The following is a 13,315-nucleotide window of genomic DNA, read 5'->3' as shown; positions in this document are numbered from 1 at the left end:
AAGAGGGGGTGAGGTCCAGAGTTGTCCCTGCCAGGCTGAGGAGGTGGCATGGAGGAGAAGGAGGTGGCTGGGAGTGGATCCATTCCTCACAGCATTTGGGAGACAGAGGCTGCTTTGGCCTGGTGAGGGCTATGTTGTGCCAGGAACAGTCCTTGAACATCTGAGTGCCAGCACAGAGCCCCCAGGAAATGCTCTGGCAAAGTTCCCCTGCTCTGGAGATGCAATATACCTGCCCCTTGCCTGGCCAAGCAGAAATGGCTCCTGGAGAGGGGAGGAGACATTGCCAAGAGTCATGTGCAAGCTAAGAAGGGGGCGGGAAGCATTTCCTTTTACTGTGGGAGGTGGGGATGGATGTAGGTTACTTGATGTGTTCCCCTTCTTTGGTATCTTTTGAGGGAAAAGGGAAAGTGCTGCTCCTGGCATGCCTGGGGGAGAGCAGAGGGAGGCTTATACAGAGAGATGGCACTGAGCTGCTTCCCTCAGGCTCAAGTCCACTTTCCAGCCCAGTCCAGCCCACCCGCTTCTCAGCTCTCCCCACCTACCCTGCCCTCTCCCCAGCCCAGCCCAGGAGAGCATCCCAGGTTGGGGGTGGCCCCACAGCAGTGCCTGTTGCAGGGTCCTGGAGAGCTCTAGGCACTCACACCGCAACCCCAGCCCCAGCTGCAGGGCACGGCCACTCTTGTTGGGCAGAAAGGGTGCCAGCCTCCCCATCAGCTTCAGAGCTGGGGGCTAGAAATGGTACAAGGAATTTGAGGCCAGTCAGCCCCTCTCTCTGCATGGTCTTGTGTCCAGGAGACCTTAACACAGACTTCCTGTAGCCATTTTGTGCCAGCCCTTCTCCCCACGATGACACAAGAGTGCTGGTGCAAGGGCTCCTCAAGCAACTCCACTTGCTCCAGTAACTGAGCAGCCTGCCCTGAGTTGACACATATTGAAACAAGTATTCATTTATACCTCCCCCTCAAGCAAGCGATTACTCCTTTGCTCTTCTCCAGTGATGTGCCTGATCCCCAGAGGACCTTTCCCCAGATGAGTGTGTACGTGCTGGCCTGGCTGACTGGTTCTGCATCCCTCCCCTGTGGTCCTCGCAGGTCCCCAAGCTGGCAGTGGTGCTCTGCCACATGAGTGAGCTTTGGGGCCACTGAGGGACTGCACTGGCCATTTTGGTCATGGCAGGAAGCAGACTCAGCTGGTCCAGCATCATTGCACCTGACAATCCTCTCTCCAGGGTCTGTGGCTGTGGAAGCTGCTCAGAGCAATCACAGGGCATTAAGAATGACTCAGGATGGTTTCACGTGTTCTTTGAAACAGCCCACGGTTCCTCATTGTAGGTAATATGTGAACTGGTCTTGAGGTTCCCTTTCTGTGCCTGCTGAGTTTCCACTGCCCCCTCTGAGATTTATGAGCTGTCATTTGGTGCATTCTTTGGTGTAGCTCTTTACCTTTGGGTGACATCACTTGGTTTTATGAGTCTCCACTCACTGCCCATCCCAGGCACGTACTCTCCCTGGAGATCCTCTGTGCTCTCCAGGTGACTCCATATTCCCTTCCAGAAGGACAGACATCTGTCACCAACCCTGTAATATGTGAGGCAGTCCTCAGCAGATACTTCTTGACACTCTCTCTCTCCAAGGGTACTGGGCACCCACAAGTGAGGGCTCAGTCCAACCCTCATTCCCTAAAACATCACCTCTTGCCCATGGAAAGCCCAAGCACAGCAACAGGGCCTTTTAGGGTGCCATTCCCTGAGTGCATTCTTCGTTCCTGCTCTGAGGAAGATCCCAACCTTCAGGCACAGTCTGGAGAAAATCCCCTTTTATTACCAGATGCTGCTTGGGAGGCCAGCTGACAAAGTGTAATGCAGATTTACAGAAAGCCTCTTGGTCAGACAATGAGGTTTGTGCCTCTGGAGAAGTGATGAATTCAAACATTTGTGTACCAATATAGTTATCACAACTAGAAAATGAAAAGCACAAGAGTTGCTGAGATAAATTGGAAATCACTTACGGAGAGAGATTGGCAGGTTATTGCCGCTGAACTAGTACCAACTGAATCAGTTTCTTCAGTGCACTCTTGAGCTCCTTGTTCCTAAAGCTGTAGATGAGAACATTTGCTGCTGGAGTTATCACCGCGTACAGAACAGCCACCACTAGATCCTGAGCTAGGGAGGAGAGAGGGGGGGGCTTCAGGTAGGCAAATGTGCCAGTGCTGACAAACAGAGATAGGACAGCCAAGTGAGGGAGGCACATGGAAAAGGCTTTGTGCCGGCCCTGCTCAGAGGGGATCCTCAGCACAGCAGTGAAGATCTGCACGTAGGACAGCACAATGAAAATGAAACATCCAAAAACTACAGAAAGAGTAGCCACAAACAACCCAACTTCCCTGAGGTAGAAGTCTGAGCAGGAGAGCTTGAGGATCTGGGGAACTTCACAGAAGAACTGGTCTCTGGCATTGCCTTGGCAGCGTGGTATTGAAAATGTATTAGCAGTGTGCAGGACAGCATAGAGAAAACCACCACCCCAGGCAGCTGCTGCCATTTGGACACAAGTTCTGCTGCCCATGAGGGTCCGGTAGTGCAGGGGTTTGCAGATGGCAACAAAATGGTCATATGCCATGACTGTGAGGAGAAAACACTCTGCTGAGCATAAGAGAAAGAGGAAAAAGACCTGGGCAACACATCCTGTGTAGGAAATGACCCTGGTGTCCAACAGAGAATTGACCATGGATTTGGGGACAGTAACAGAGATGGTGCCAATGTCAAGGAGGGAGAGGTTGAGGAGGAAGAAGTACATGGGAGTGTGGAGGCGGTGGTCACAGGCTACGGCTGTGATGATGAGGCCGTTGCCCAGGAGGGCAGCCAGGTAGATGCCCAGGAAGAGGGAGAAGTGCAAGAGCTGCAGCTCCCGTGTGTCTGCAAATGCCAGGAGGAGGAACTCATTGAAGGAGCTGCTGTTGGACATTTTCTCCCTCAGGACATGGTGAACTGTCCTAGGAGAAAAAAGACAGTGACAAGTTAGGATAAACATTTCAAGAAAAATAAATAAATAAAGCATTCCATTTGTCATTAATAAACACCGCATTGCTTCTCTCTTTACTGCGAGGCCATCTATGCAGTTCCCTTGCTTGAATTCCGGTTTGTGCTGTCAGAGCGTGTTGTGAGGAGCAGGGACACTTGTGCCCTTGGGCTCCAGAGGAGTCCGTCCTGCCGATTAGTAGGGAGTACATGGGAATGAGAGTGAATAGATCTGATACTTACAGTTTCTGTTGAATATAATCCACTCCTCAAGCAGAAGAGCTTTTCAGTATCTTCACTCCTGATTCTGGAGGATGTGAGTTGCAGAAGAAATTTTCAGGTTTTATATATGTGTGTGTGTATATACATATATATAAAATACATATATATGTACATAAAATATGTACATATATACATATATCTTCATACTGATATCATTTTGTGATGCCCCTGTCATACCTGAGGAGTGTTCTTGAAAGGTAACAGTTACTGGCATTTCTACTGTGAGTGCTGAGAGCAAGGATTCACTATCACTTGGTGCAGAGTGACAACAGCTAGTCTGTCTATTAGCCTTGATCTCAGCCGTCCTGTGCTGATGGTGCTTTGAGCTGCAGGATGATCACATTCATATACTACCCTAAAAATAAAAACAGCCACTGTTGAGAGCGGAGGAGTCCACTTTCAAAATGCAGATCTCCAAAATTTTACCCAGTCTCAGGGCACCAGAGGAAGGTCTCCACACTTTCCTTCTGGCCAAAGACACATATGACTCTTCAGCTGCCCATATACAGCCTCTCACCACCATTTCCATACTCTTTGCATCTCTGCATCCTCTTCATTGGTCTCTCGGATATCACAGAGATGCTATGAGACAGCTGTGCCCTTCTGGAGAGCAACTTTCAGCCTGAAAGGACACCACAGGGAAATGGTCAAATGTCCCAAAGATGGCCTCTCCTTAGAGGGAGAGTCAGCTCAATCCCCAGCCCCAGGGACTGCATTTCCTGGAGCCACACAGGTCTGAAGGGGTCTGGGGCAACCTCACTCCCATGCAGACCCATCTGTTGCACAACTTACAGCAGTGATGTGTGAACTGTGGCTGAAAAGCCTCAATCCCAGTAAGTCTGAGAGAAAACCACGAGCAGCATGGCCAGGAGTGGAAACAAGGAGCAATATTATGATCCTGCTGCCAAGGGAGGCAAGGAGGGAGAGAGAGAGAGATAGGCACTCAAGAGAGCCTTCACTTTACCCAGCTGGGCACGCCACTTCACAGAGGGAGGCATCACAGGACAGTCACTCTCAGCCTCATTGTCCGACAGCAAGAAATGAGCCCAGGGCAGGAGAGATGTCTCTATCCTCTGCCTTCTGTCTAGCTGCAGCGGAGGCAGCTTATGCCCTGGACTCCATGGCTGTCAGGGCAGAGGCTCTGGTGGGTGAGAAAGGAGACAGAGGGGGCTTCAGAGGAAGGAGTCTACACTCAGAGGGACTGGTCATGACTTGCCCAAATCCGTTTTCCCATGACATTTCTGTTAGTTCCCTCTTATTCTCTGTTCATCTCTGCAGCCCCGACCTGTCCCTGCTGGCAGCTATTTCTCTGTCCCAATCTCTTTTCCCTGTTGGTGGTCACATACCCCATCCCACCCTCCGTGTTCTCAGTTCTGCCCTACAGAAACCCTCTGAGACAAGGCAAAGGCCAGGGACATGTCTCTGCTAGCAGGGCTCATAAACCCTGATGAGGCCATAAAGGTGATGCTGGTACTGTTTTTATGATGATGTGCAGATGAAGCAGCTTGATGTTCCTTGCAGACCTATTGATCTCTGGAGTGAAGGTTTGGGAGTCCTAGTTCCTTACCAAACCAGAAAACTCTTTTCTTTTTTCTTCCTGCCAAAATTTGGAGATTGAAAGTGTAGACACAGAGGAAAGCTCCTCCCTTTTAGTAGTCTTTTTTTCATCTTCCTCTAAAACCTCTTCAGACAGATCCTCTACATAAGCTTGAGAAGTGAGCAGCCCTGACCCTCACAGCACCCCCCCCAACAGAGAATGAACCCGCTCTGCTGGGGGTCAGTCCTCCCACTCAGAGCTTCTCCCCATAGTGCCATGGGGAGTTTCCTGGGCAGACTGAGTGCTGACCCTCGCAGGCAGCAGAGTCACTTCCTTCGGCACACAGCATCTTGTGGCACAGGGACACTGCTCTGAATTACCGTCTAGGGTAGACCTGTGTGCACTTCAGCTTCACACCCCTGCAACGTCCCTGGGAGAAGGCAGCAGGATGCTCTGCCCCTGATACGGTGTGGCAGGGAATCCCTGCTCTGAAGAATCTCCTCCTCTGCCTCCACACTCCAGGAGCCAGGAAACCAATCTTTAAAAAGCCTATCGGTTGTGAGATAGGAAGGGTTTAGAAGATCACTCCAGGAACCTCAGTAGCATTGCCCTACAGCCAGAGACTCACTGTGTCAAGAGCAGTGAAGATTTCTCCCACAAGGAGCTCCTCTATGTTCTCCCACTCCAGACTGCCTTTCACTTTTCTCTCTTGCCCCATCTTATGTCAGCAAGAACAGGCAGTGCACAGAGTCCTGCTGCTCTTCGCAGAGGAGCTGCTCCTGGACACGTCTGCCTCTCAGAAGTGCTGCTGGGTTGCCGTGAGCTCCCTCCATCCCAGGAGCCTGACTCCACTGGGTAATAGTGGCCCAGCTGAAAATGTGATTTTGTATCTCTTTTGTACTCCCTCCTCCTGGGAAGTGTTCACTGAAATAGACTAAAATAATCACTGATGGTCTCTCTATAGAGTGAAGAGAGGCTGATTCCAGCAATGTAATTGTTTCATCAGAGGATGGTTATGTATGAGAGGTGGAAATGTTCTACTCTAGAAGACCCAATTTTCATCTCTTAACTCCACAGGACACCTAGACAGTGAAAAGAAAGGGAGGTTCAGGTGGTGATTGAGATGAATCAATCTGAACAGTTTCTGGGGTGATGTGGAATTCAGCTCCCTCCTGCAAACTCTGTAAACAAACAGGAGGTGGGATTCCCCTTGCCAAAGATGAAGTGTGCAAAACAGAGATGTCTGCATGCAAGCTCCTTTTCTAAGCTCCCAAGATAATCAATGGAGAGGGAGGATGGGAGTCAGTTGCTCACACACTAACACCTGGAGAGATCTGAAAAGGCAGAGATGGTCCAAGGCATGTACCAATGTCTGCTTGCTGGAGCAAGTTATGAGCCCTCAATACTTCTAAGCATCAGGTGGGGGCCAGGTGGGAAATTTCCTTGGCCATCTGAAATGACTCAAGATGTCTACTACAACTAGAGCTTCACTTACTATGAAGGCGAAACACATGCAGACGCTAATGCTACAAACAGTTGATGTAAAAGGAAAGGTGCTGGGGGATGTGGAAATAAAAAAGGGCCAGTGAGAGAACAGCAAGAATGCAGGGAGCTGTGCCACCGGCTGCACAAGGAGCCAGTGGAGAGTGTTAGTTGGGGTGAAGATTAGCAGGCAGAGCAAGAGGGGTGGCCTTGGAGTGGCTGTGTGCTCTGGAGTGCCTGAAGAAGGGCAGCCTGTGCAAGAGGCATCGAGTGTAGAGCTGGAGAGAGGAAACTTGGTGGTATTCCCAGCTCTCAGCTGCCAGGCAGGCTCCAAAGCTGAAAGCAGAGGCTTGGAGGCAAGGCCATGGTGATGGCTGTCCCCGTGGAGACTGCTAAGGCCTTGTGCTAGAGGTGCCCACAGTGATCACCAGGGCTTGATGAGCAAAGTTCCCATGGTGAGCAGAAGGGCTTTGTGATGGCAGTGGCATGGTGCCTACAAGGCCATTGTGATGAGGTGGTCTCCATGGGGCCTGTGTCCCTGCTGACATAGGTGTTCCCACCATGAGGAGAGCGGATGGAACAGGAGGCAGCAACTGCTCTTGGAGTCTGCAGCAGTAAAGCCTGAAGCAAAGACGACATTCAGTAACTCTGCCTTCTCTGTAGCCTTCATCATCAGGGCACCCAATCCATTCAGCAGTGGGCCCACATTTTCCGCAGTCCTCTTCTTGCTGCCGATGTATTTGAAGAAGCTGTTCTTGTTGTCGCTGACATCTCTTGCCAGATTTAATTCCAAATGGGCCTTAGCCTTCCTTCTCGCATCTCTGCACACTCTGAGAACATTCCTATATTCCTCCCAAGTGGCCTGTCCCCTTTTCCATATTCTGTGTACTTTCTTCTTCTGTTGGAGTTTTGTCAGGAGCTCCTTGCTCACCCATGCAGGTCTCCTGCCCCCTTTGCTGGACTTCCTTCTCCTTGGGATGCACCGCTCTTGAGCTTGGAGGAAGTGATGCTTGAATACTAGCCATCTCTCTTGGACCCCCCCTTCCTTCTAAGACCTTAACCCATGAGATTCCTCCAAGTAGGTCCTTGAATAAGCCAAAGTCCACTCTCCTGAAGTCCAGGGTTGCAACCCTACTTATTGCCTTGCTTCCTCCATGTAGAATCCTGAACTCCACCATCTCGTGGTCACTGCAGACAAGCTTGACTCTAGCCTTCACATCTCCAACCAGTCCTTCTTTGTTCGTTAGGACAAGGTCCAGTAGGACACTCCTCCTCAGTGGCTCCTCCACCACTTGTGTCAAGAAGTTATCATCAGTGCTCTGTAGGGGCCTCCTGCTCTGGTTTCCAGTTATCTTTGCTCTCCTCAGCCACAACATTGTGGTTGTGTATCCTGTGAACTACACCAATCGTAAGAGCAAGATGAGGCAATGCCTGGACCCCCAGCAGGGACACAAACACAAACACGAGGCACACTGTGGTTGATACTGAGCATTTATTACCTCTGCGTCTAAATGCGGATTTCCCAGCAGCTTCCTGATCGAGTCAATAAAGGTGTGGGGGAATCCAAGGGAACTCTCAGCATCGGTCCATGCTGAGGAACACTGCGGGAGGCACTAGAAGGGGTTTTTATGTACTATACACATGCACTGTACACGTACTGAGCTCACCGGTAATTCTGATTCAAAGCCCAGGTGTAGTGCCATGCTGGCACAGGCCCAGCTGGATGATCACGACTAGGGGTCAACCTGCCTTGTTGATGCTCCTTTCCCACAGAACAGGCTGGATACCTTCCATCACCTGTCTTCTTGACATTCTGCATTTTCCCATACACAATGCCTCAGAAAGACTGCTGCGGCAGTTCCTCTTCTGCCTGGGATGCCTCCAGAGATACAGACAGCAGTGGCAAGTGACAGCAATGGCAGTGCTTTCACTCTCTGAGAAGAAGTGGACAATAAGCATCTTCCAGCTCCTGGTGTCCTCTAAGCCCCATCGACTGAGCCGACCCAAAGAGGCCAAGGCAAGCAGGCTTGCAGGGTTTGTTGCCATACTCGTGTCGCACTGCTGGGCACTGCTGGCCTGTGCGTGCCTCCTGTGGGAAAGGACAGGGACACTGCCCACCACTCTCAGCAGCCATTCCTCTGGCAGTGGAGACTGTGCCCACGCATTTCCTGTTGGGAAGGCAACAGGCTGAATCTCACACCTGATGCAGCCCTTGTGCAGCCACAGGATGGTGGAGGAATTTGTGCTGGAAGAGTTCTCTGGAGGTCGTATGACCCAGTTCCAGCTCCGAGCAGGCTCAGATTCAAAGCTGGCTGTAACCTTGGTCCTTCAGAGACTGCAGTCATTCCTCCGGCAGGAGGAGAAGGCTGTTGAAGTCTTTTCCAAAAGCTCCCCATACATAGCTTGTTCAGTGCCAGATGCAGCACCCAGTCAACGCAGGAAATGGCATATGAAGATATGCTGTCAGCATGGTTGTACAGCCTAAGTGTCATCACTCTCACTCAACCCCTTGAGCACCCAGTGGTCCCCTGTTGGGCCCAAGAAAGATTTATTTCCCCCCAACTCTAACGCGTCTTTTGGATTTTTTTCCCCCCATTCTCTGAAGACCTTCATGTGTGTGCAGGTTGCAACAGGAAAGGGATCAGGCAGTGCTGGTGTTCCCTGGTGGCTTGAGCCCCATTGAGTACTGGACACAGTACTCGAGAGGAGGCCTCACCAGGGTTGAGGAGAGGGGCAGGATCACCTCGCTTGACCTGCTGGCAACACTCTTCCTAATGCGCCCCAGGAGACCATTGGCCTTTCTGGCCATAAGGGCACATTGCTGGCTCATGGTCAATCTGTCATCCACCAGCACTCCCAGCCTTGCACCGACAAGTGTCTGCACAGAGGAGACCTCTGCAGTTATCTAGGGTTTTGGGGATTAGTTTGGGGTTTGGCATTTTCCAAGGACAGGATCAAAATCATGTTTCTGCTGTGGGTTGCTCTCCTCATAGAAGCAGGAGGTAGGACAATACAGAGCAGGACGCAGCCTTCCTCCATTGGCATCAAAGCAGGCTCGTTCATTTCAGAAGTCCTCAGCTGGGTCTGGGGTCCTTAAAATAGTGATCATAAGCCAGAAAACAGTAAATATGTCCTTATCACACATCCATCGGAAGGCTTTCTTGAGGACCCTGGTGCATGCTATGCTCCAAAGCCATGGATGAGGCCAAGTAGCAAACCTGGGGGAGTTTTCCCATTTCCCATGAATTATGCCCAGCTTTCCTTCTGGCTGGGTGTGCGGAAAGCTATTTTCACTCTTCAGTTGGGCTTTTCAGCATTGCCTCAGGGCAGTGCTTCTCTCCTGAGTACAGTCCATGGTACCTGCAAGCATCCTGGTTCTCTCAAGGGACTGTACAGTCCTGGCTCCCTGCATCTCCCACATTTTTGACCCTGGGCTTCTCAGGACGTGCCCACATGCTGCAGTGTTGCTGCCCAGGCTCCAGTGCAGAGCCTGTAAGGCAGTGCAGTGCCTCAGGACCTGCATTTTGGCTCATTCAGAAATCTGGGAGGTGACCGGCTCCCACCTCTGCAGCTGCTGGAGCTTGGGAACATCCCTACCATCAACCTTCCTGCTCCTCCTTGTCTTGGCACAGGCTTTTGTAGAGCAGCACAGCACAGTCAGAGATCCCCAAGAGCAGCACGCCCCCCAGCATGGCCCAGGACCCCTCAGGAGCTGCATTGTCTCTCCATTTTCCACATCCCTTGATTAAATGGACAATTTCAACCATCACCTTTACAGCACTCTGGTGGACATTGTAATTTTCCGTTGTTTCCAGTTTTCCTCCTCCCCTTACTCTTGGTTCATTCAGATAGCGAGCTGCTGATTTGCCCTTCAGGGAGCTTTATGCTTGCTCATCTTTCCCTTTAGCCGTGTCCTTAATTGTGATCATATCTATCATTTCTTATCTCTCCAAACGGTTTCTAGTAAGGCTGTCCCTTGTGGAATGTGGACCTCATTGGAGGCAGCTCAGACTTAGCATAGTGTGGAGGAGTGTATTTTTTTTTATGAAACTCTGTCATGCTTTATTCTTTGTTTGTTTGCAATTAAACAAAATGTAAAACCTCTACGTCTGTCTGCAACTAGTTGTTTAAGGAAAGCAAGTGGGAATTGGGGCATATGAGCTGTACAGTTGAGTTGGAAAACTTTGGTGGGAAAAGTTTGGCTTTAGCAAGAGTGATGGAAGTCCCAGGTGGCTGATGAGAGCAATAGTAGGGTTGGGGAGATGGAGAGGAAGACTGTGTGAATGATGCCTTACCACTGGGACACTGCTTTTCCTACATGTCTGGACTTCATTAGGGGACACTCTGGATCAGTATCGACTGGAGAATGTTGCTATCACTTAGTCTTTAACTTGAAAAATAATAATGATAATGACAATAATAAAATTTTTAAAGTACAAATACTTCCATGCTGTTAAAGTCTCCTTTCCTGAAACCTCTACAATTAACCATACAAGACTAGAAGAAAATTCCAGAGAGAGACGAGGTTCCCCAGGGTTTTTTTGCATTTTAATGAGCTGCATGGTGTATTTGGTGCTGAGTCCACCAACCTCAGCTACTGAGAGGAGACTGAACAAAACATTCAAGTCAAAGTCAGAAGCAGAGCCCAAAGTTACACACAGCATTAATGGGTCCCACTGAGGGCCATTAGCAAGAAAGACTCCCCAGGGGCTGATTAGAGCAGAAAGTTGGAAGCACTGATTACAGGTAGTTGAAGGCAACGTGCAGGTGACTCTGATGCTGAATCTCCCCTTGACGTGTTTTATCAAGCAAAATGGCCGATCGCAGACACCCAGCTCCTGAGAAGGGAGATCCTTTCCCCTATAAGTTTCCCAGGGCTGCTCCTGGGGCACTGTGCAGGTGGAGATGTGCAAGCTCAAGTGCAAGACCATGACACAACACCTCCTAGGGTCCTCTGGTAGGCAAGGGGACAGTGAGGTCATGAAGTCTCCTGGTAGGCCTCAGTGACAGAGACAACAGCCACAAAACAAAGACCTCTGCTCTTTCAGGCTCTACTGCATGCCAGTGCCCTCCACTATCTCCACCAGACTGTCCTACAGTGTCCCACACCTCCTGCTGGGTGCCTGCAGACTGTAGATATCCAAGATGCTTCCCCACCTTACTCCCACGTCGGGATCTCCCTCCCGTTACTTATGTCTCCCTGTCCTCACTGACTGTTCCTTGAAACACAGAGCCAGGGGCTGATCACAGAGTCCCTCTGCGTGAGCTTTTCCACCACAGCACTGCTCTTCGAGTGACACTGATTCCTGTTAATGTCTGGTTTGAACCTCCCAAGCAGCAGATTGTGACTCTTTCCCTTACTTGTGCTGCTTCTCACTACCAAAACAAGTGCCTGGGAGACCCATTCAGGGACACACTACTCCAGGTGTCATCAACCCGGGGCTGAGTGGAGGGGGAATAACAGCTCCTCCTCATGCAGCTCACGGTCACTTGGCGTTATTTGCAATGACTGTGCCTCCCTGGCTCACATAGCATTTCTCATAACACCCAGGCCCTTCCCCTCAGGGGCACTTCTCAGCTGATAAAGCCCCAACCTGCCCTGAAGCATGGAGTTATCCTGCCCCAGGTGCAGGACTTGACCCTTCTCCTTGTAAAACTTCATGAGGTTTCTGTTGGCCGAATACACAGGTTTCTCAACGTCCTCCAGAATGAAGCTCGGGTATACCAGCTTGTAATGTGCATGTGCAGGGGACTCAGGCTGACCTGCGGTGCCTCTAAGAAGGTAGCAACAAATAGAATTGCAGAGCAGCACAAGTAATAAAAGGAGGTTCTAGTTTAATGGAATTCCTGCCTCAAATAGGACTTAACAGGGCAATAATCTCAGAAATACCAAGCGAAGATGCAAAACAAGCAAAACCAGGGCCAATGGGGACGAATAAACATGGGTGAGATGTTTGTATGGGAAGGTATTGTCTCTTGTCCTTGAAGCATGGACCATGATAAATAGCCTTGCTTCATCTTCTTCAGGGCCTCCTCTTAGGTACTGGAAGGCTGCTATTAGGTCCCTCCAGAGGCATCTCTTCTCCAGGCTGAACAAGCCCTGCTCACTCACAGATCTAGTGCTCCAGCTCTGAGACCACCTTCGGGGCCTTCTACTGAATTTGCTCCCATTTATCACCATCTTTCTAGTACCAGGGAGCCCCAAAGTGGATGCAGAAGTGTACATTTGCTCTAAAGGAGTGAATTATAGAGAGGGGTCACCACTTACACCAATCTCCTGTCTGTGCTCCTGTTCACACAGCCCAGGACACCCTTGGCCTTCCTTGCTACCTGGGCCCACTATTGTCTCATATTCTGCCTTCTGCCCACCAGGATCCCCAGGTCCTTTTCAGCAGAGCTGCTCCACGACAGCCTAGTCCCCGGCCTGTATCTTTGCACTGTCTTGGTCTGTCCCAGGTGCAAGAACCTGGTATTTATCCTTGTTGAATTTCATGAGATTCCTGGCAACTCATTCCTCCTGCCTGTCCAGGGCCCTCTGTCCCATGCAGACAGGCATTTTAGTGCACACTACAACTTGCGCAAGGTGAATCCCATGTCCCGTGAGTTTGTGGAGTGCATGGGAGGGTCCTGAATCACACTCCATCCCAGGGGTTTCTCAGTGGGCATTAGATGTATTGATTCACTCCTGTAAATCAGTCCCTGAAGCACAAGGAAATGAACTCCCTTCTTGTCCTGGTGCTGGTGTCCTGTCTTCTTATGAGATGGGAGGAGGGCCTTCTAGAGAGAGACATTTCCACCTCTCTTGGAAAACTGTTCTGTATGAGACAAACTGCAGTGCTGGACTCAGTTTCTCCCCACGGTTTAGACAGGGACCATTGGTGATTACTTTAGTCTACTTCAGTGGACATTTCTCGGGGGTGACCTCTTGGCCTTTCAGCAACTGGCAGCCCTGGAGCCCGAGGAACATTGTAAGGGTGCACAGAGGACAGAGGAAGTCATGT

The 13,315-nt window shown here is 50.5% G+C and overlaps 1 protein-coding gene across 1 annotated transcript; it reads right to left on the bottom strand.

Annotated features, from left to right (window-relative positions):
- Nucleotides 1-2,024: 2,024 nt before the first annotated feature.
- LOC134154578 (olfactory receptor 14C36-like) lies at nucleotides 2,025-2,615 on the bottom strand. Its single transcript, XM_062601254.1, has one exon. The coding sequence runs from the start codon at nucleotides 2,613-2,615 to the stop codon at nucleotides 2,025-2,027; it is 591 nt and encodes a 196-aa protein (XP_062457238.1).
- Between the last annotated feature and the right edge of the window lie 10,700 nt (nucleotides 2,616-13,315).

The sequence above is a fragment of the Rhea pennata genome, unplaced genomic scaffold, assembly GCF_028389875.1.
Source record: "Rhea pennata isolate bPtePen1 unplaced genomic scaffold, bPtePen1.pri scaffold_32, whole genome shotgun sequence".
NCBI classification, from domain to species: domain Eukaryota; kingdom Metazoa; phylum Chordata; class Aves; order Rheiformes; family Rheidae; genus Rhea; species Rhea pennata.
The sequence above is the reverse complement of the archived record's forward strand: the minus strand, read 5'-3'. Positions and strand labels throughout refer to the sequence as shown.